Source organism: Haemaphysalis longicornis, unplaced genomic scaffold (genome assembly GCF_048455015.1).
Source record: "Haemaphysalis longicornis isolate Haplotype H1 unplaced genomic scaffold, Haemaphysalis longicornis Haplotype H1 scaffold_12, whole genome shotgun sequence".
NCBI classification, from domain to species: Eukaryota; Metazoa; Arthropoda; class Arachnida; order Ixodida; family Ixodidae; genus Haemaphysalis; species Haemaphysalis longicornis.
The window spans coordinates 51094901-51110142 of NW_027526225.1; the positions used below are offsets into that span (position 1 = coordinate 51094901).

The 15242-nt window shown below is 47.4% G+C and overlaps 1 protein-coding gene across 1 annotated transcript in view; it reads right to left on the reverse strand.

Moving 5' to 3' along the window:
- Positions 1 to 10272: 10272 nt before the first annotated feature.
- Positions 10273 to 15242, reverse strand: part of Prp38 (pre-mRNA processing factor 38) — a 28777-nt gene continuing 23807 nt past the window's right edge. Inside the window, exon 6 of the mRNA XM_077693253.1 lies at positions 10273 to 10929. Coding sequence (XP_077549379.1) covers positions 10324 to 10929 — 606 coding nt within the window. The 3' untranslated portion in view covers positions 10273 to 10323. The remainder of the gene's footprint in view (positions 10930 to 15242) is intronic.

The following is a 15242-nucleotide window of genomic DNA, read 5'->3' on the forward strand; positions in this document are numbered from 1 at the left end:
GTAGGAGGCTGATTATGCACAAACATTCGTCATCGTGACTCAAAATGGCCATGGCAACTTTGCTAAGAGACTTTATTCTGTTACCTGTTCATGTGCGCTGCATTCTACCATTTAGGATACTGCAAAGTTAGGGGGCTACTATGTAAGCTCCTTTTGCTTGAAAACAAGCACCTTGATCTCTGATGTCTTGAGGTTTGTTGCCTTTTTATGGGTTTCATGATGGTTCTCGAAACACTTACAAACCACTGCATTGCACACACCCTTGATAAGCATCAGTTTCTTTCTGAATAAACAAAATTAACCATAAGGCTACCACGTTAGGACGACCTGATTGTTTGGTTGATCATTAGCGAATAAAAAAATTTTGTAACACACTGAAAGTGCTTATCTATCAACACACCATTTAGGAATAACTGTTGAGCCATTGCTTTGACAAGGGGAGTTATCTGAAGGAGATTCGTCTTGTTGAAATGTTGGCTCCATCAAGGTTCCCATTGTGGTGCTCAAAAATTGACACAGCTGTGAAAGACCCAGAAAACCCTCACATTTCCATCATGCAAACCAGCATGAATGCCGTTTTTCTTGGAATGCTGCAGGTGCACAATGAACCACCACGTGGAAATTAAGTTGCAGAAGTTCATAATCAAGCGGTACTGTTGCCAGTCTTTCAAATGAGGTGTTCTCGTGGCAGCCTCCACCATGCACTCAATAGTTCCCATTTCTCACCCTGGCCTATATTGCTGTCTGCAGCAAAGAGATGTCTCTGAAGCAAACTTTCCAGATAAATAAATCATGTTTATTTGGATTCGTATAAATACAGTGCAGGCCCCATTGCCAAGGTAGTGTGGCAACACTCCTATTAGAGCACATCTCAAGCAATAAGGGAAACACCAACTGCAGCCCAGGCGACACATTTCTCAACATGCCTTCAGCTCCCTCAGTGTTGCATTCACAGCTCAAAATGAAAGTTCTTGGAGCACCAGTGACTTGTCCAATAATAGGCGCAGCAGGCAATGGGGATGGAGCATCTTCATGACAACAGGAACTTGCTGAATACAGAAAAATGAAACACATACAGCATGAGTCATACTGACAGGTAATAAACGAGTTTGTTCTCAGCTCGCAAAAAAGCCTAGCACATGTTTGGGGAGGAGGCGGGGGTAGTGCACATCCAACTACAGGCAAAAGTAGCGACATTCCAAGGCACTGAAATTTTTGTAGTGCCTGCGAATGTGGTCTACTCCTAGCAAGCGAAAAAAAATGTACAGAGGCTGTAAGCGAGCCTTCACATCCGTCAACGGTAGTGAAACCCAAACGTCAATCTGAGCAGGCCACGAGTTTTTTTGTAGCATGCTTGCAGCATCCAGGCTGTAATTGCGGGGAATAAATAGGCAAAATACGATGGTGCCATTGTGTCAAGATTACGGTGCACATTAAATAGCCCCAGGTTGTCTAAATTAGCCTGTAGCCCTCCACTATGCTGTGCTTCATGGCCCAGGTATTGCTTCTTTTTTTTTTTAAACATTAGACAGCGTAAGCAAAAGCAGGCATTTTCTGTTGTACAGGAGTATCTGTCCCCACAGTTGGCCTCTTCTAGCACTGCTAGTTTAGCCGTGCTCAATTGTAGCAGCACCGAATCCCCCCCCCCTCGGCTATCCAAAAAGAACCCATGGCAGCATGCTACCGAAGCGTAAGTGGACGGGGCTGCAGCACCAGGTGGGCCATGGCCCAGGGTGGAAGCCCTCTGGAGTTTAACGGGCTCAGGCAGGGTTGGGTATGCAGCATACCAGGGGAAACGGGCACTGGATGAGGGGTGCAAGAAAACATACAGGCAGTCCAGAGCAACATTTTCAGCTCCGAAACAGGCTAAGTTGACGGCATGCGCACACATAAGCATGATATAGAACACCGATTTCTGTGGCAGAACACAGGGCACTAGCTTTCATTGTCCCGTCACCTGTTGGTCCGCGGGTGCAAGCACCACTCCTACCAAGCAGAGGCATGGGCTTGAGTTGCAACATGCTTGGGCCAACCTAGATGAACCACCCAGTCCAGTTTTCAGTCCAAAGATTACCAGCGCGGGATGACATGCAATTTGAATGCAACTGTAGTGCATACCATAATTACAACAACACATTTATTCTTAACGATACTGCCATCTTTTACTAAACAGGAATGTGCAGGCTGAGTTTTTTAAATGAAGCACATGTTGTGCTGGTTGAAATCTGCTAATACTAGCCCGCCTCCTTGGTAGGAGCCTCCCTATCCGCCACCTGGGAGACGCGCTCTCTGAAGCAGGCAGACTCTGCTAAGAGAAAAGTGTTCTGGCACACTGCCAGATGCAGCATAACACTGCAGCCTCACCATGGGAAGACCCGAAGACGTAATAAACAGCATCAAGTAAGATTACTTTCATAGGCTGCACCAAGCATAAAGCGCCCAGCGCACTGCATTTGCTGTATTCAATACGCGACGGTACACTTTGTCTGCTCAGGAAGCTCGCTGGCGACGGTAAAGTCTGTGCCGGTAAGTTACCGTTCACGTTAACTCTCGCGCATGCGCACTCGACTGCCGCAAACACGGTAACGCTATGCTAAAACTCTTATGTCGCGTTGCCTTGATTCCAAGATTTTTTTTTTTAGCGCCGCCAAGACGGCGGACCGAAACACAAAGACACACCGTGCGCCTTCCGTTTCGGTCCGCCGTCTTTGCGGCACTTTTAAACCCTTGCAGTGATGTACCAACTCGCCAGAACCACGACTCCGCGTCGCAATATTGTTGTAATATGGTGAATGCGCGCAACTGCCACTTGCGAACGTTACCATGCTAATACGTTAGGCCTAGAAATTTGGAACAGTCACAACATGAAGCAAGCGGAGGTTGATTTTACATAGTGACGAATATACGTCAGCTCACATTTAGATTTGATTCAGTTTAGCTAACAGCAGGAAAGATACCGCCCTGCATTAATTGCAACATCGCTGAGCGTGGACTTGATACTTGATAGCCCCACGTTGAAGCCTAACCAAATTTTGTAACACAGTCGCAAATAAAACAATGAAGTCATAGTTTTTATCTAACCATTCAATTAAATACGAATGTCTCTTCGCTCATATTTACATTTTCTTACTTCTAAACGCTGCTCACAGCTATTCAAGGTCACGTGCGATAAGAGGCCTTAAATCACTGGGCACAATACTAGATGAAGCGGATTAACGCAGGCGAAATAAAAGCAAACTATTCCAAGTTTTCTTACCTTCAGCGCTGCCGAAGACCAGTTGCACAATCTCAGCGTCGAAATCGTGCATCGCTCTGTGGTGGACGAGGTTATCAAAAGTTGCAACGCGGTGACCGCATGTCACACTTCATGTGGCTTTTTGAGCTTGTCCGCTCTTTGTGGTGCACGTTTCCCTCGTGTTTAAGCATGTCTTTTCGGTACGAAAACACCTTGTCGCAGTCAGAGCAGCGCCGACGATCCTCATCGGTGGGAGCAGCACTCGACGAACCCGCCATGCCGAAGAAAAATAAACATGCCGCAAACGTCGGAGGTCAAAACAACGCGTCTTTCCCCAGTAGAAAAAAAAATGACGTCACATCCGCTTGTAAACCAACCAATCAGCGTGTTTAGAATCGACCAATCAGGGTTCCGCACCTGCTGTCCCGATATGCTTGTCTCGCGAGGGGCATTGGATTAAATTGGATTCGATTGGCTTGGATTGGATTAAAGTGGATTGTGTTGCGTCATAGCCGCGGCAGACGCACTGGCGCCGGCGCGTGCCCAGGTGAGAGCGTGTGCGGCCCAGCGCTAAGGTGGCTAGAATCACCTTACCAGCGCGCTCTCACTACGGCGGTGGGCGGCGCTGCGCGCGGTGCTGCGCATGTGCAGTACTCTCTCTCTCCGCGGTCTCCTGTCCTTCGGTGGGCTTTCGGTCGACGGTTGCTCTCTGCTTGCGCTTGAACCCCCCTCAGCGTCGCATCACACCAGGGTTCCCGCGAGGGGAGGTGGGCGTAATTTTTCGGATGTCGTTTTTGAATCGGATAATATTAGATCAGGGGAAGGCCGGTGCGCGCGAGTCAGGGCTATGGCAACACCCTCTCAATGGCCACGTCTTCCTCAACATGTGGCGGGAATTGTGCAGGACGTCAGAGGAGTAGCAGTCGGCGAGAAGACGACAGCGACAGTGAAGGTCGGTTTGTGCCTGTGTGATGCTGCAGCAGCATTTACGCAGAAGGGGTTTGGCGATGAGGGCACGCGCTCGAGCAGCTCGTCGGGCAGTATGAGTAGGGTTCATATTACGGCAGAGTTGACGGATTATTATGCAATCCCTGTAATCGGGTGGAATGCGAGCCTTGGGGGTTGATGTAAGAGGAGTAAGTATTTGTACCTCCCTAGGTAGGAGTTGGCCAGGTGTCGGTTTAGCCAGGCGATGTATCTGGTCCGTACGGTGCGCTTCAATTAATTCGACCAGGGAGTTTGTTTAAGTGCCGGTGGCAGTGGATGCGTGAGAGAGAGAGAGAGAGAGAGAGAGAATTTTATTTGCCCTTTAGGCTGAGGCCTCTTCATTCCAGGGGGCCACTGGAATTCCTCGTTAGTTGGTCTTCCAGGGGTCTAGCCGGGAAGGCGGGGTGCCTATGGTCTTTTGGACAAAGCTTGTCAACGATAGCTGCTGCTGGATGGGTGAGGAGGCAAGCCGAGGGCAGCCCTGTAGGCCTTACAGAGGAGGCCGTCTACTTTGGTGACCTCCGTGCTGGATAGGTACAGATATCGGAGGGAGTAGGTAATGCGGCTCAGTAGAAATGCCTGGATAAATCGGCAGTGGTCTTTCTCCGTTGGGCCGTGGCCCCTAGCAGGTATACGTGCCCCAGGAGGCCTATGATTTGCGTTACATGGGAGGAAAGGGTGTGTAGGACCGATGTGTTTCGACGACTGCATTGAATGACTAGGCCGAGTATTTTTATGCGATTTACTCTTGGTACAGGAGCGCTGTCCATAAATACATGCACGCTGGGTGCTCTTTAAAGGGTGGTGGCATCTGGTGATAACATGAGGAGTTCGAATTTTGATGATGAGCATGTTAAACCAGCTTCGTGGGCTGCCTGTTGTAGTACTGAGACTCCTGCTTGAAGTGTTGCTTCTATATCCGCGTCGCTGCCGCCAGTTACCCTAAGGGTGATGTGATCTGCGTACATACTACAGCACAGCCGAGGAATATTGTCCAAGATGGGGGAAGGTGGAAGACGACGAGATAAAAGAGGAGGAGGGAGAGGACTGAACTTTGTGGAGTGCCGATCGACGGGAGTTGATAGGTAGGAGATTGGAGGTCTCTGAATTTGTAGCGTGCAGTGCGATTTCAGAGGAATGCCTTTACTTAGTTGTATGTACGTTCACCAGGAGCTATGCTGGCGAGGCCTCGAAGTATGGCTTGATGAGTTACCTGATCAAATGCTTTTTGCAAGTCTAGGGCCAAGATGGCCCAGTAGTAGTATTTGGGAGGTTACTGCAGGAGATCAGTGTACAGGCGCAGGTCATTAGCCGCAAGGCCTGCGCTGAATCCGTACATATGTGTGGGGAAAGTAATTGTTTGTCCTCAATATAGTTATTGAGCCAAGAGAGTACTATTCGCTCCATCATTGAAGCAGGAAGTTAGGGATATAGGCCGAAGGTTGGAGTGGGAGAGCGGTTTCCCTGGGTTTAGGAATGAGTGACTTTGGCGTGAGTAAACTCGGGGGGGAGGATGCCTGCCTCCCAGTAAGCGTTAAACAGACCGGTAAGCTATTCTATTGAAGTATCGTCTAAATTACGGAGCATTTTATTGGACATGCGGTCACCACCGGGAGCTGACTGCAGTCGGAGGCTGACCGATACCACATCACTCCTGCCCTTGTGTGACTGCAGTGTGAAATTTGAAAATTTCTATTTGTGTTGTTGTTTTTTCAGTTTAAAAAAACGTCTTTTGTGGCTGGAATAGAGTAGCATGAGCTATCAAGGGCTAGTTCTTTCAAAGTGGACAAAGTTCTGCATCGGGGATACTCACATGTGGCCTACTGTTATTTCCGGAGGTATGACGCCCGTGCTGCAGTGTTTCAAAGAGGAATTTGCAGTAATACGAAAATTGGATGTGCGACTGAGGCTTTGAGGTCTTAAGGCAGGACAATGCAGCCAAGTGCCGCGAAGATAGCTGGGTAGGTGTCGACCACATGATACAGCACTTCGCGCATCATAAAATGTGCATTTAGGCAGAATTCCACGTATAATGTCTTCAATGACATGGAGGACGACTTGATTGGAAAGCAAAGTGCCAAGTAGGGCTTAACCCACAGTGACAGGGACAAGTGAAATTCATGGGGGAGCACTCAATTACCAATGGCAAAAACAACTGAAGAGGGCATAGTTTTTTAAAGAAGTTGTGAAGTCCTGGCAATCATTTGCAACAAAAAGTACTTTTTTCCTCACCGTTTGCATTACAATTTAGCTATGTTCCATTTGTGTAAATCTGTATGCGAGCAGCGGTTCGGCATTTTTTAGCGCCTTTAAAGAAATTTTGTGCTATATTTCGTAAAATTTCAGTCCACTTTCATGAACTCGTTAAGTCATGCCCAGATTGGAACATTTTCCAGAAGATTCGGGAGAGATGGCAGCTATACCATGCCATTCATGTAAATCACAAGTCTCACCATGGGACCAAGACCTGCATACTCTCAGGCATCAAGTTCAGAAACAAAACTGAACGCCAACTTCCTTTGTTATTGGCAGCTTCGCCAGAGTAGCAGGCAGATCCCCAGGAGACAGTCAGAAATGAATTTGAAAGCAACACAACAAAAATGCGCAATTTGGCATTGACATGCTGAACAGTGAGGAGGCAGCCGAGAGACTTGGCCGCCGTTTCCAATGGACATCCCTGAGACGGTCAACTTGAAGGTGAAGCGCTTTCCAGAGGGGTGATGGGGGCAGTACTAGGGCAGCTTTCTTCACTAAAAGGTAGTAACGGGGGACCGTGTCAGGGATATCGTGACCTACATGCGAACGCAACTATCCCAATCGCAGTTTTGCTGCCATTTCGGTGCCTTACATTCTCTGAAAGACCTTTCCCTTTTCAGCTGAGAAATCTATGAGCAAGCCTCCATACTTCATTATTCCCTGCCATACTGTATTGTGAGCCGTGTTGCACTCCCTTTAACCTGGCACACTAAAAGACCCCATGCCTGAAAATGGCCGTGTTCAGCCATTTGGTGTGCAACAACTATGACTGACAAAATGCGAGCAGGCTAGCTAGGAAAAAATGGCTCAACTAGAAGAAATTGAACCCTTCTAGAAGGGTGCTGAACCGGCACAAAACCAAACTGAAAACCGGAACCGAACCAATATTTTTTTCCGGAATCGGACCCAAAACATTATTTCTCGAGCATGCTGAACTTGAGCCGGAACTGAACTGGAAAAAGAAAGAACAGCTACCGGATCACAACGAAACGGTTCAACCATCTGCTGTTTGATATATTGCACAGTCAATGACATTGAAGCCTTTTTTCTTTCACGTACCGTCAACTTCGTACCCTATCGCGCTATTTCCCCTCCAGACCAATTAAAACACTATCAAAGCTCTCTTTGCAGCTACAGGGTAAAGGAATGCGCACCAACGTATAAATGGTATGTTGGTGCTAGTAGCGGGAGCAGAGCACAAGGTGGACTAAACGAAATGCCCTTCTCGGCAGCTTGAAGGTGATATGAAACAACTTTTCCCTTCCCTCTCTGCAACTTTATGGGAGTAATCAGGCTGCAAGAGTGCTCCACTCCGCAACGGTGAAGGCCCACACCAGGAGTGTGCAAACTCTTTGCATTTCGCAATTTGTTAAAAAGAGGTCCCACACACTAAATACTTGACAAGTCAGACTGCCGGAGTTGCTCAGTGGCCAAGCTGTTTGCTGCTGACCACAAGTATGCGGCTCGTGCGGAAGTATGCAGTAAGGCAGGTTGGTCCCCCACTGTCCCATTCGCCCAGCGCTCCTCCTTTCTGCTTGTTCTATAGTTTTCAGTGCTGATTTGTTTTCGGAGGTGCACTTTTGCTGCCTTGCCCAACTTGTTACTCCACTAGTACTGCTACTTGCTACGGAGGCGGAGTACAGCTGTCGACGAAATGGGGTCATGCAGACAGAATACAAGTTTGTTTTATTCGAAAGATTTCGTGTTTTATGGTGCCCCCAGCCCCTATTCGGGAGCAAATACTGCCGTATTCACTGAGAAATTCATCAGTTACAGTTAAAGTTAAAATTTTGATTAACCCACCAAATCGCATTTTCGCAACGTCTGCCATTAAGTCACAAGGGCAAGCATTCCAACCAACTTCCAGTGCGTCATTAGGCTCTGCAGCCTTGCTTACCGTCAGTCCTCCCAGATGGCGCTGCCTAATGGAGCCGCGGACCGCTGCCCACCGTTGCTTTGCTTTTGAGCATATTTGCACCTGGCTGTTTTTTGTTACGGTAGAAGGTAATCGTTTCGTGAAACATGGGGTATGCTCGACAAACAGGGTCACGTAAGACAAGCGGCGCTTACGCCAATCGGCCAGTGTTGTCACACAAATCACAACTCCAAAGCGACGGACTGCTGTGCAGCTAAAACAAGCATAGTGCGCCCAGTACCGACAGCAGTGTGCATCGGTGCTTCTGTTTACGTGTATTTTCGTAGCTTTCATTGTTTACCCCACCATTCTTACTGCTGTAACATGAATGTGTATTACAATTAAGCACAAATAGCTCATTCGGCAAGCTTGTAAGCCCAGCCGAAATTGCGTTTGCTTTTGCCGGCCTCAGCCACTCGCACAGCTGGGCATATGACACCATAGGTTCTGTTGCGGGAAATGAGCTAGTGGGTCGCATGGCCCTTCCCTTTTTTCTTAATTACATAGCTTATTTGAGCGAAGTGTGCGTTAAAAGTGGTGTCAGTATGATTCTAGCGAGGCAATCTTTCGAATGAACCAAGCTTGTGTTTTGCCCGCATGGTCACCTCAAAAAAGTTCCATCTCATGTTTCGCACGTCAAAGTTTGTAATGGCATAATCTGTTATAACATTCCGCAATGTGCCGGACAGAACGATGGCCGGGGATCAGGCGGTACGATGTCGTATTCATTGTGACACACACATCCGTGACACCTATTGCGAAGTGCCTTCCTGGGGACAGGGAAATAATGCAATGACTGAGCGTTAGCTAAAGCTTACTTTTAACGAAATTGATTGATTGTAGGGTTTAACGCGCCAATGCAATGCAGGCGATGAGGCGTGCCATAGTGGTCAGCTCCGGATTAATTTTGACCACCTGGGGATCTTAGACGTGTGCCGAAACTCGTCCACACGGGCGTTTTTGCGTTTAGCCTCCATCAGAAAAGCGGCTGCCGCGGCCGGGAATCGAACCCGCGACCACTTTTAACGAAATTGCGACTTACACCCTCGAGAAGGTGGCAGCTAACAAATTATTAAAGTGTTCTCACTGATGCGTCTGTAATGCGAAAACAGGTGAAGTGAAGAAAAAAAAAAAAAACGTCCCGTGGCCCGAATCAAACCTGGGTCCCTCGTGTTATGAAGTCGGCGTCTATCCGATTGCTCTATTTCGACACGGTCGAAGCGGTTTGGATTTGGAGAGGGCTCACGAACGTGCAAATTTAGACAGAGAAATCCTGCACTCCGCAAAAGTTGGATTCGCAGGTGGCATTTACGTTGCTGTTGTAGGATTTTTTTTCTTATACTACAGCTGATAAATGTGTGCATTTAAACATGCCAGTACGCAGGCCTAACTAGGGTGTGACAGCGTGATTAACAATTTCATAGTGAGGGTTGTGATTTTAACAAAATATATCCCACTGTCATATCTATTGGCGGTGGCTTTATGTATTGACACAAAAGTAGCTGGTAAATCATCACTATTTACGTTTTCCTAATATCTCGCCTAATCATTTAAAGTTTGCTTTGAAATATCACTGCTGTTATTGGGAGACAGCAGCATTTAAAATTTTTGTTTGTAACTTGATTTGATTGTCGCTTTCAACTACTAAATCTTTTTTTCTCACTCAATTGATAACCGGTTCGCAAACTGGTTCAAGCTGCCGAACTGCTTCGCGATCCGCTTCAGTTATGGTTCGGGTTCAGGCGAATTCATTTTGTTCCGGTTCAGTTTCGGTTCGACAAAACCAAATTATTTTCGTTTGACACACTGTCTTCTAAAGTGAGCACAAGCATAAAAGCCCTCCCTGAAATTTATACTAACGAAACAAAACAAACAAAGCTTTTTGGCATGCACACACATTTCCAGAACTTTACTGTCAACAGAAAACAAGTCACTTGTTCGACTTCCTCTTCTCCCCTTGGTCTCGGTGCCGGCGACTGTGGTGGTCTCGACTCTCTTTCTCCCTATAGTCTTTGTCCTTTTCCCTGTAGTCCTTGTCCTTATCTCGGTAGTCCTTATCCTTCTCCCGATAGTCCTTATCCTTCTCCCGGTAATCCTTGTCACGGAAATCCTTTTCCCTATAATCCTTGTCCCTATGGTCCCGGTACTCCTTCTCCCGATAGTCCCTATAGTCCTTGTCCCTTGCTTCTCTGAAGTCCCTGCCTTCCCCACCCCTAAAGTCCCTAGAGTCCCTGAAGTCCCGCTGCTCCCTGAAGTCCCTCTGTTCCCGAAAGTCACGCTGTTCGCGAAAGTCCCTCTGTTCCCGAAAGTCACGCTGCTCACGGAAGTCCCGCTGCTCCCGTAAGTCCCGTGTGTCACGAAAGTCCCTAGCTTCCCTAAAGTCCCTGCCCTCTCGGAAGTCGCGGTGGTCCTTTGGCGGAGCCTTGTCGCGGTGCAGTTCCCGGGTGTGCGTTGAGCGACTGCTTTTGCTGCTGGGAGCCAACGCGTGCTGTGACTGTGATGACCGGTGACGGTCCTTCTTTGCATCCACAGGTGCCTGTAATCATAAAAGTGTGTTTCATTAAAATTCTGTCCAAAACTCACTCACCAGTTTGGGTTGCTCGTTCCGAATCAGCTTAAAGGAGCTATGAAGAGAAAACAAAAGTTTGTTTTATTCGAAAGATTAGGTGTTTCATAGTACCCCAAGCGCTTTCCCGGAAGCAAATGATGCTTTATTCACTGAGAAATAAGGCAATTTAAGCCAAAATTTTAAATCTCCCGCTAAAATTGCACATTTCATCACGTGAACAATGGCGTCATATGAGCCGGTCCATGAAACAGATACTTAGTATGTCGACTCCATATCGCACCCACACGCGGGAGTCGACCGAGACGGCGGCCATTTTAAAAATACTAGTAAAACCTAGTGCACCCGCAGCCCTAGTCATGGAATCGCCTGATCCGAAGAACAAAACTCTCGCCGAGGAGCTCGGGCTTGCATTTAACAACCTCACACCACTTGAACGCTCAATGCTTCTAAGTGCACGAGCGGCAAGAGTTGTGGGATACGCGGTGGACGGGAAAGCGACCATTCCGCGATAGCCACAACAGACGAACGCCCAGCCGTCGGCACCGCTGCCTCGTCAGCCCCGTCGCGACGACTGGTACGTATGTGCCATATTTTCAATTTCAGTAGCAGTATCGCTTACGCCAGTTGGCCGGTGTCGTGTATGGAAAGCCGTTCGCTCGAGCTCTCTGCTCCGACCAGAAAGATTCGAGCGTCAATGCGCGATGTGTATGGCAATTTTTTTCCCCAAGGTCAGAGCGCTTCGGCGGCGATTTGACGAAGTCGGCGACGAGCGCCAGCATGTCCGGGTCCCTGCCGTAATCACTTCCTCGGAAATGAAGCGAGCACACTCGTACTTCCTTTAGCTCTCTTTCTCTCCGTTTGCAAAGTTCACAAAACGTAGCCACTTGCTTAGCCGAGGTTCGTCGTTGGGCAGCACATGAAAGGAGATCTCACCGGCGGGGATGTCGCACTCCCTCGACGATTTTCCCGTACTACATGGGCATTTCAAAACACAGCAACGAAATTTCATTGTAAAGTACTCGAACAAACTGAAGTTTTCAGTGGTTGTAAACTGTAAAACGAGCTCATAACGACAGCAGCAAGCCAACACGACCTCCATACCGAAACCTGTGCGACGAGTGGCACTATCTCGTTGCTGCTCTGTGTTCCTTACTCCACTTGTTTCTATTTTTACCTTTGCTGGTTGGCGATATGACGGCCAACCTCCTGTGAAGGGATTACGATACCAAGCAAGGTCGCGGCTGTGCGTGCTGGGACGGTTCGTTGGCCCCGAAGAGCCTTGAACCCGAAAATTCGTCTGCGCGACGGTGGCGACGGCGAGATGTCGAGTTCGGCTGGCGGTAGTTTCGTACGCATTGGCATACACGCTTGCGTGTTCATTCGGAACTTCAACCGTTTACTCCACCGTTCTTTGTTATAAAAAGAATGTGCAGTATGTTTCACGGGCATTTAGCTCACTATGCAAACTGTAAGCCCTGCCTAACGTGCGTTTGCTTTTGCCGGCCTCCGCCAATCGCAGAGCATTCTCGAATGACATCATCGGTTCTGTTGCGGAAAATGAGCTGGTTGGTCGCATGGTCATTTCCTTTTTTCCTAATTATGTAGCTTATTTGAGCGAAGTTTGCGTTATAAGTGGTGTCGTTATGGTTCTAACGAGGCAATCTTTCGAATGAACCAAGCTTGTGTTTTCTCTTCATGGCTCCTTTAACAAGCAGACCCAAATGTGAGGCACGTTGTCACAATACGCTCATAAAAAAGAACAGCTCAGGAAATACAGTACAACATTAGTGATGCACTCACAACTGGTGCAAATTTCGATGCGACACGAATACAATATTTCAAAAAATTTGGCGGCCTAACCACTTCGCACACAATGGACCGAATTTATGGTGTTTCAGCTAATGTGTTTATACAGAATTACACTGCCTTCTTTTTCATGCGTATGAGCAATTCAGACAACCATCGTTCAATGTAGCTAAGTAATCCCACATCCACAAGGGCACGGTGACCCACTAAACATCACTGGAAAGCATCAGATCACAGTCCTCTTATCCCACTGTTACCTCCAATCAGAAAATCAGCCCATATCAGACTGCCCGCATAGCACCCCCCCCCCTTCCGTCAAAGCTATCCATCTCTCACAACTTTCTTTAGGGCCACAGCTGCCTCCTGCAGAAATAAAGCTCAGTCGTAACCCCTCATGAGCACCAACAATTGCCCCACAGCCAGCCATTGGGCCGCTACAAAATTCCTTTCGCTTTAACAACAGGCTGTACACAAACAAAAAGCGAAGCTGATTACTTCCTCAAACACTTGCAAGCACACCAACAGATTTTGTGAACTTTTTTGTCAATTTTGTGAACTTTTTTGTCAGTCTTTCTTCAAGCAGTTGACAGTTTGTTCTTGTTTTTGTGGCCGTGTGTCACATTGTCTGGCAGCGCCTCTTGTGCCTAATACAGCTGAATAATACTTCATTGGCTACAGGAGCAAAACCCACATTTCTGAAACACAATAACAAGAGCCGAATTCCTCCAAGCTTAGCAACATAAAGCACAAAAGCCGACAACCACAGATAGACTTAGGTCAACGAAGGTTAGATTCTCAGCATGCACTGCACCCATTTACCCTTACACAAGTGCTAATGAGATTTTAGGTGCGGAGTACCTTAGGGCCGCACAATGTCTGTCCGCGCCCGTCCACATAGCATTTACTATCGCAAAAAATCACACAGGTGCCGGCAGGATTCGAGCCTGTGTCTGGTAGACCAGACAGAGTTAGTTTCAGTCGTCTTACCCACTGGGCTACGACCGTGAGTTAGTACCCGAGAGTCAAACGGCTTACTCCCTCACCTGCAACGGTGAGGAGTACCTTATAGGACCTCCCAATGTCCGTCCGCGTCCATCCGTGCGCACACCACCATCAAGCGAAATTCGATTTGAGCCGTGAGGTGCAGTTTTATTTAGGAAATAATCAACGGGCGACTCACGGCTCAAATTGAATGACTGTCGGGGCGCAAATCGGATGTCACTCGGGGCGCAACTTGGATGTCATTTCGAGTCCCCGTACTCCACACCCTTGCCATCATCCACGGAGTGGAGATGTTGCCATTGTTTTGTTTGGTTTCTTGATGCAAAATGTTGTAACCGACTCCTACTTATGCCTACACGACAGTCCCAAAAATAAAAAAAAAATGGAAGGAGAACGTAATTTAAACGCATGACTGACAGAAAGGTGTGGCTGTTACAATAGTATTTCTTGATTATTCGAAACTTTCAAATACTCACGCAAATAACACAGTATCCGACCCGTGTTTGAGCAAGAAAGCACTACAGTCAAGCCTACTTATAACGGTACCATTTATAACAATACATCGGATATAACAATCAACAACTATGGCACCTTCAACTTTTGTATGCGTTCTATGGTAAAATAAACCGGTTATTACACTGCTCCAGTGCCGCGATATCGGATATAACGACTGAATCCGGTTACAGCATGCACTGAGAATGCGAGCTGCCGCCAGCTCTGTGTGGAAACCGCGATGCGATGCGCCTTGCGTCCAGTCTACCCCTCAGAAAACGAGGCGACTGCGCCACTTACAAGGAAGCAAAGGAAGGACTTCCCCGGCAATTGGATATTGTTATAAGTGGACTTGACCGTACTTGAAAATTTATTTTGAAGTTCAGAAATTCCCATGAACATTTATTTCAATAAACTCGGATGCATAAATTTACGCCTCGTCGGAAGCAAGAAGCACTTCACTAACACACATGCTGTGCAAGTTCTATGAAGGAACAGTCAACCACTTTTTGTGGAGTGTGTTTCCTCCAGCTCATCTGAAAGCCAGCGTTTTATACAGTGAGATATCAACAAGAAATTGCCAAATAAACTGGCAGCTATAATTTCAATTTGGCACTAAACCATCTGAAATCTGAAAGGTGGTGCCACGTAGTGTCCAAACGCGACACTAGCGTCCATATACAAACAGCTTCGTCAGTTTCAATGCACGATTCAAAAATCGCACAAAGGAGTAGGAAAGACTGAATTTTATGACTGCTTTAGCTGGGGACAAGTTTTTAGAGGGGACTCACCTTCACACTCACTGATCACAATCCTATGGGACTCATGACCCACGGCCTTAAAAACCATCATGTATCGGTACAAAAAGTTTTGCAGACACAAAAAAAAAGTTCCAACGGTCTAGTTCTTTTGCCTTCCTTTATATATATATCCCTTCTGTACTGAGACAAGAAATAAACAAGAAATGCATTTCAATTTAC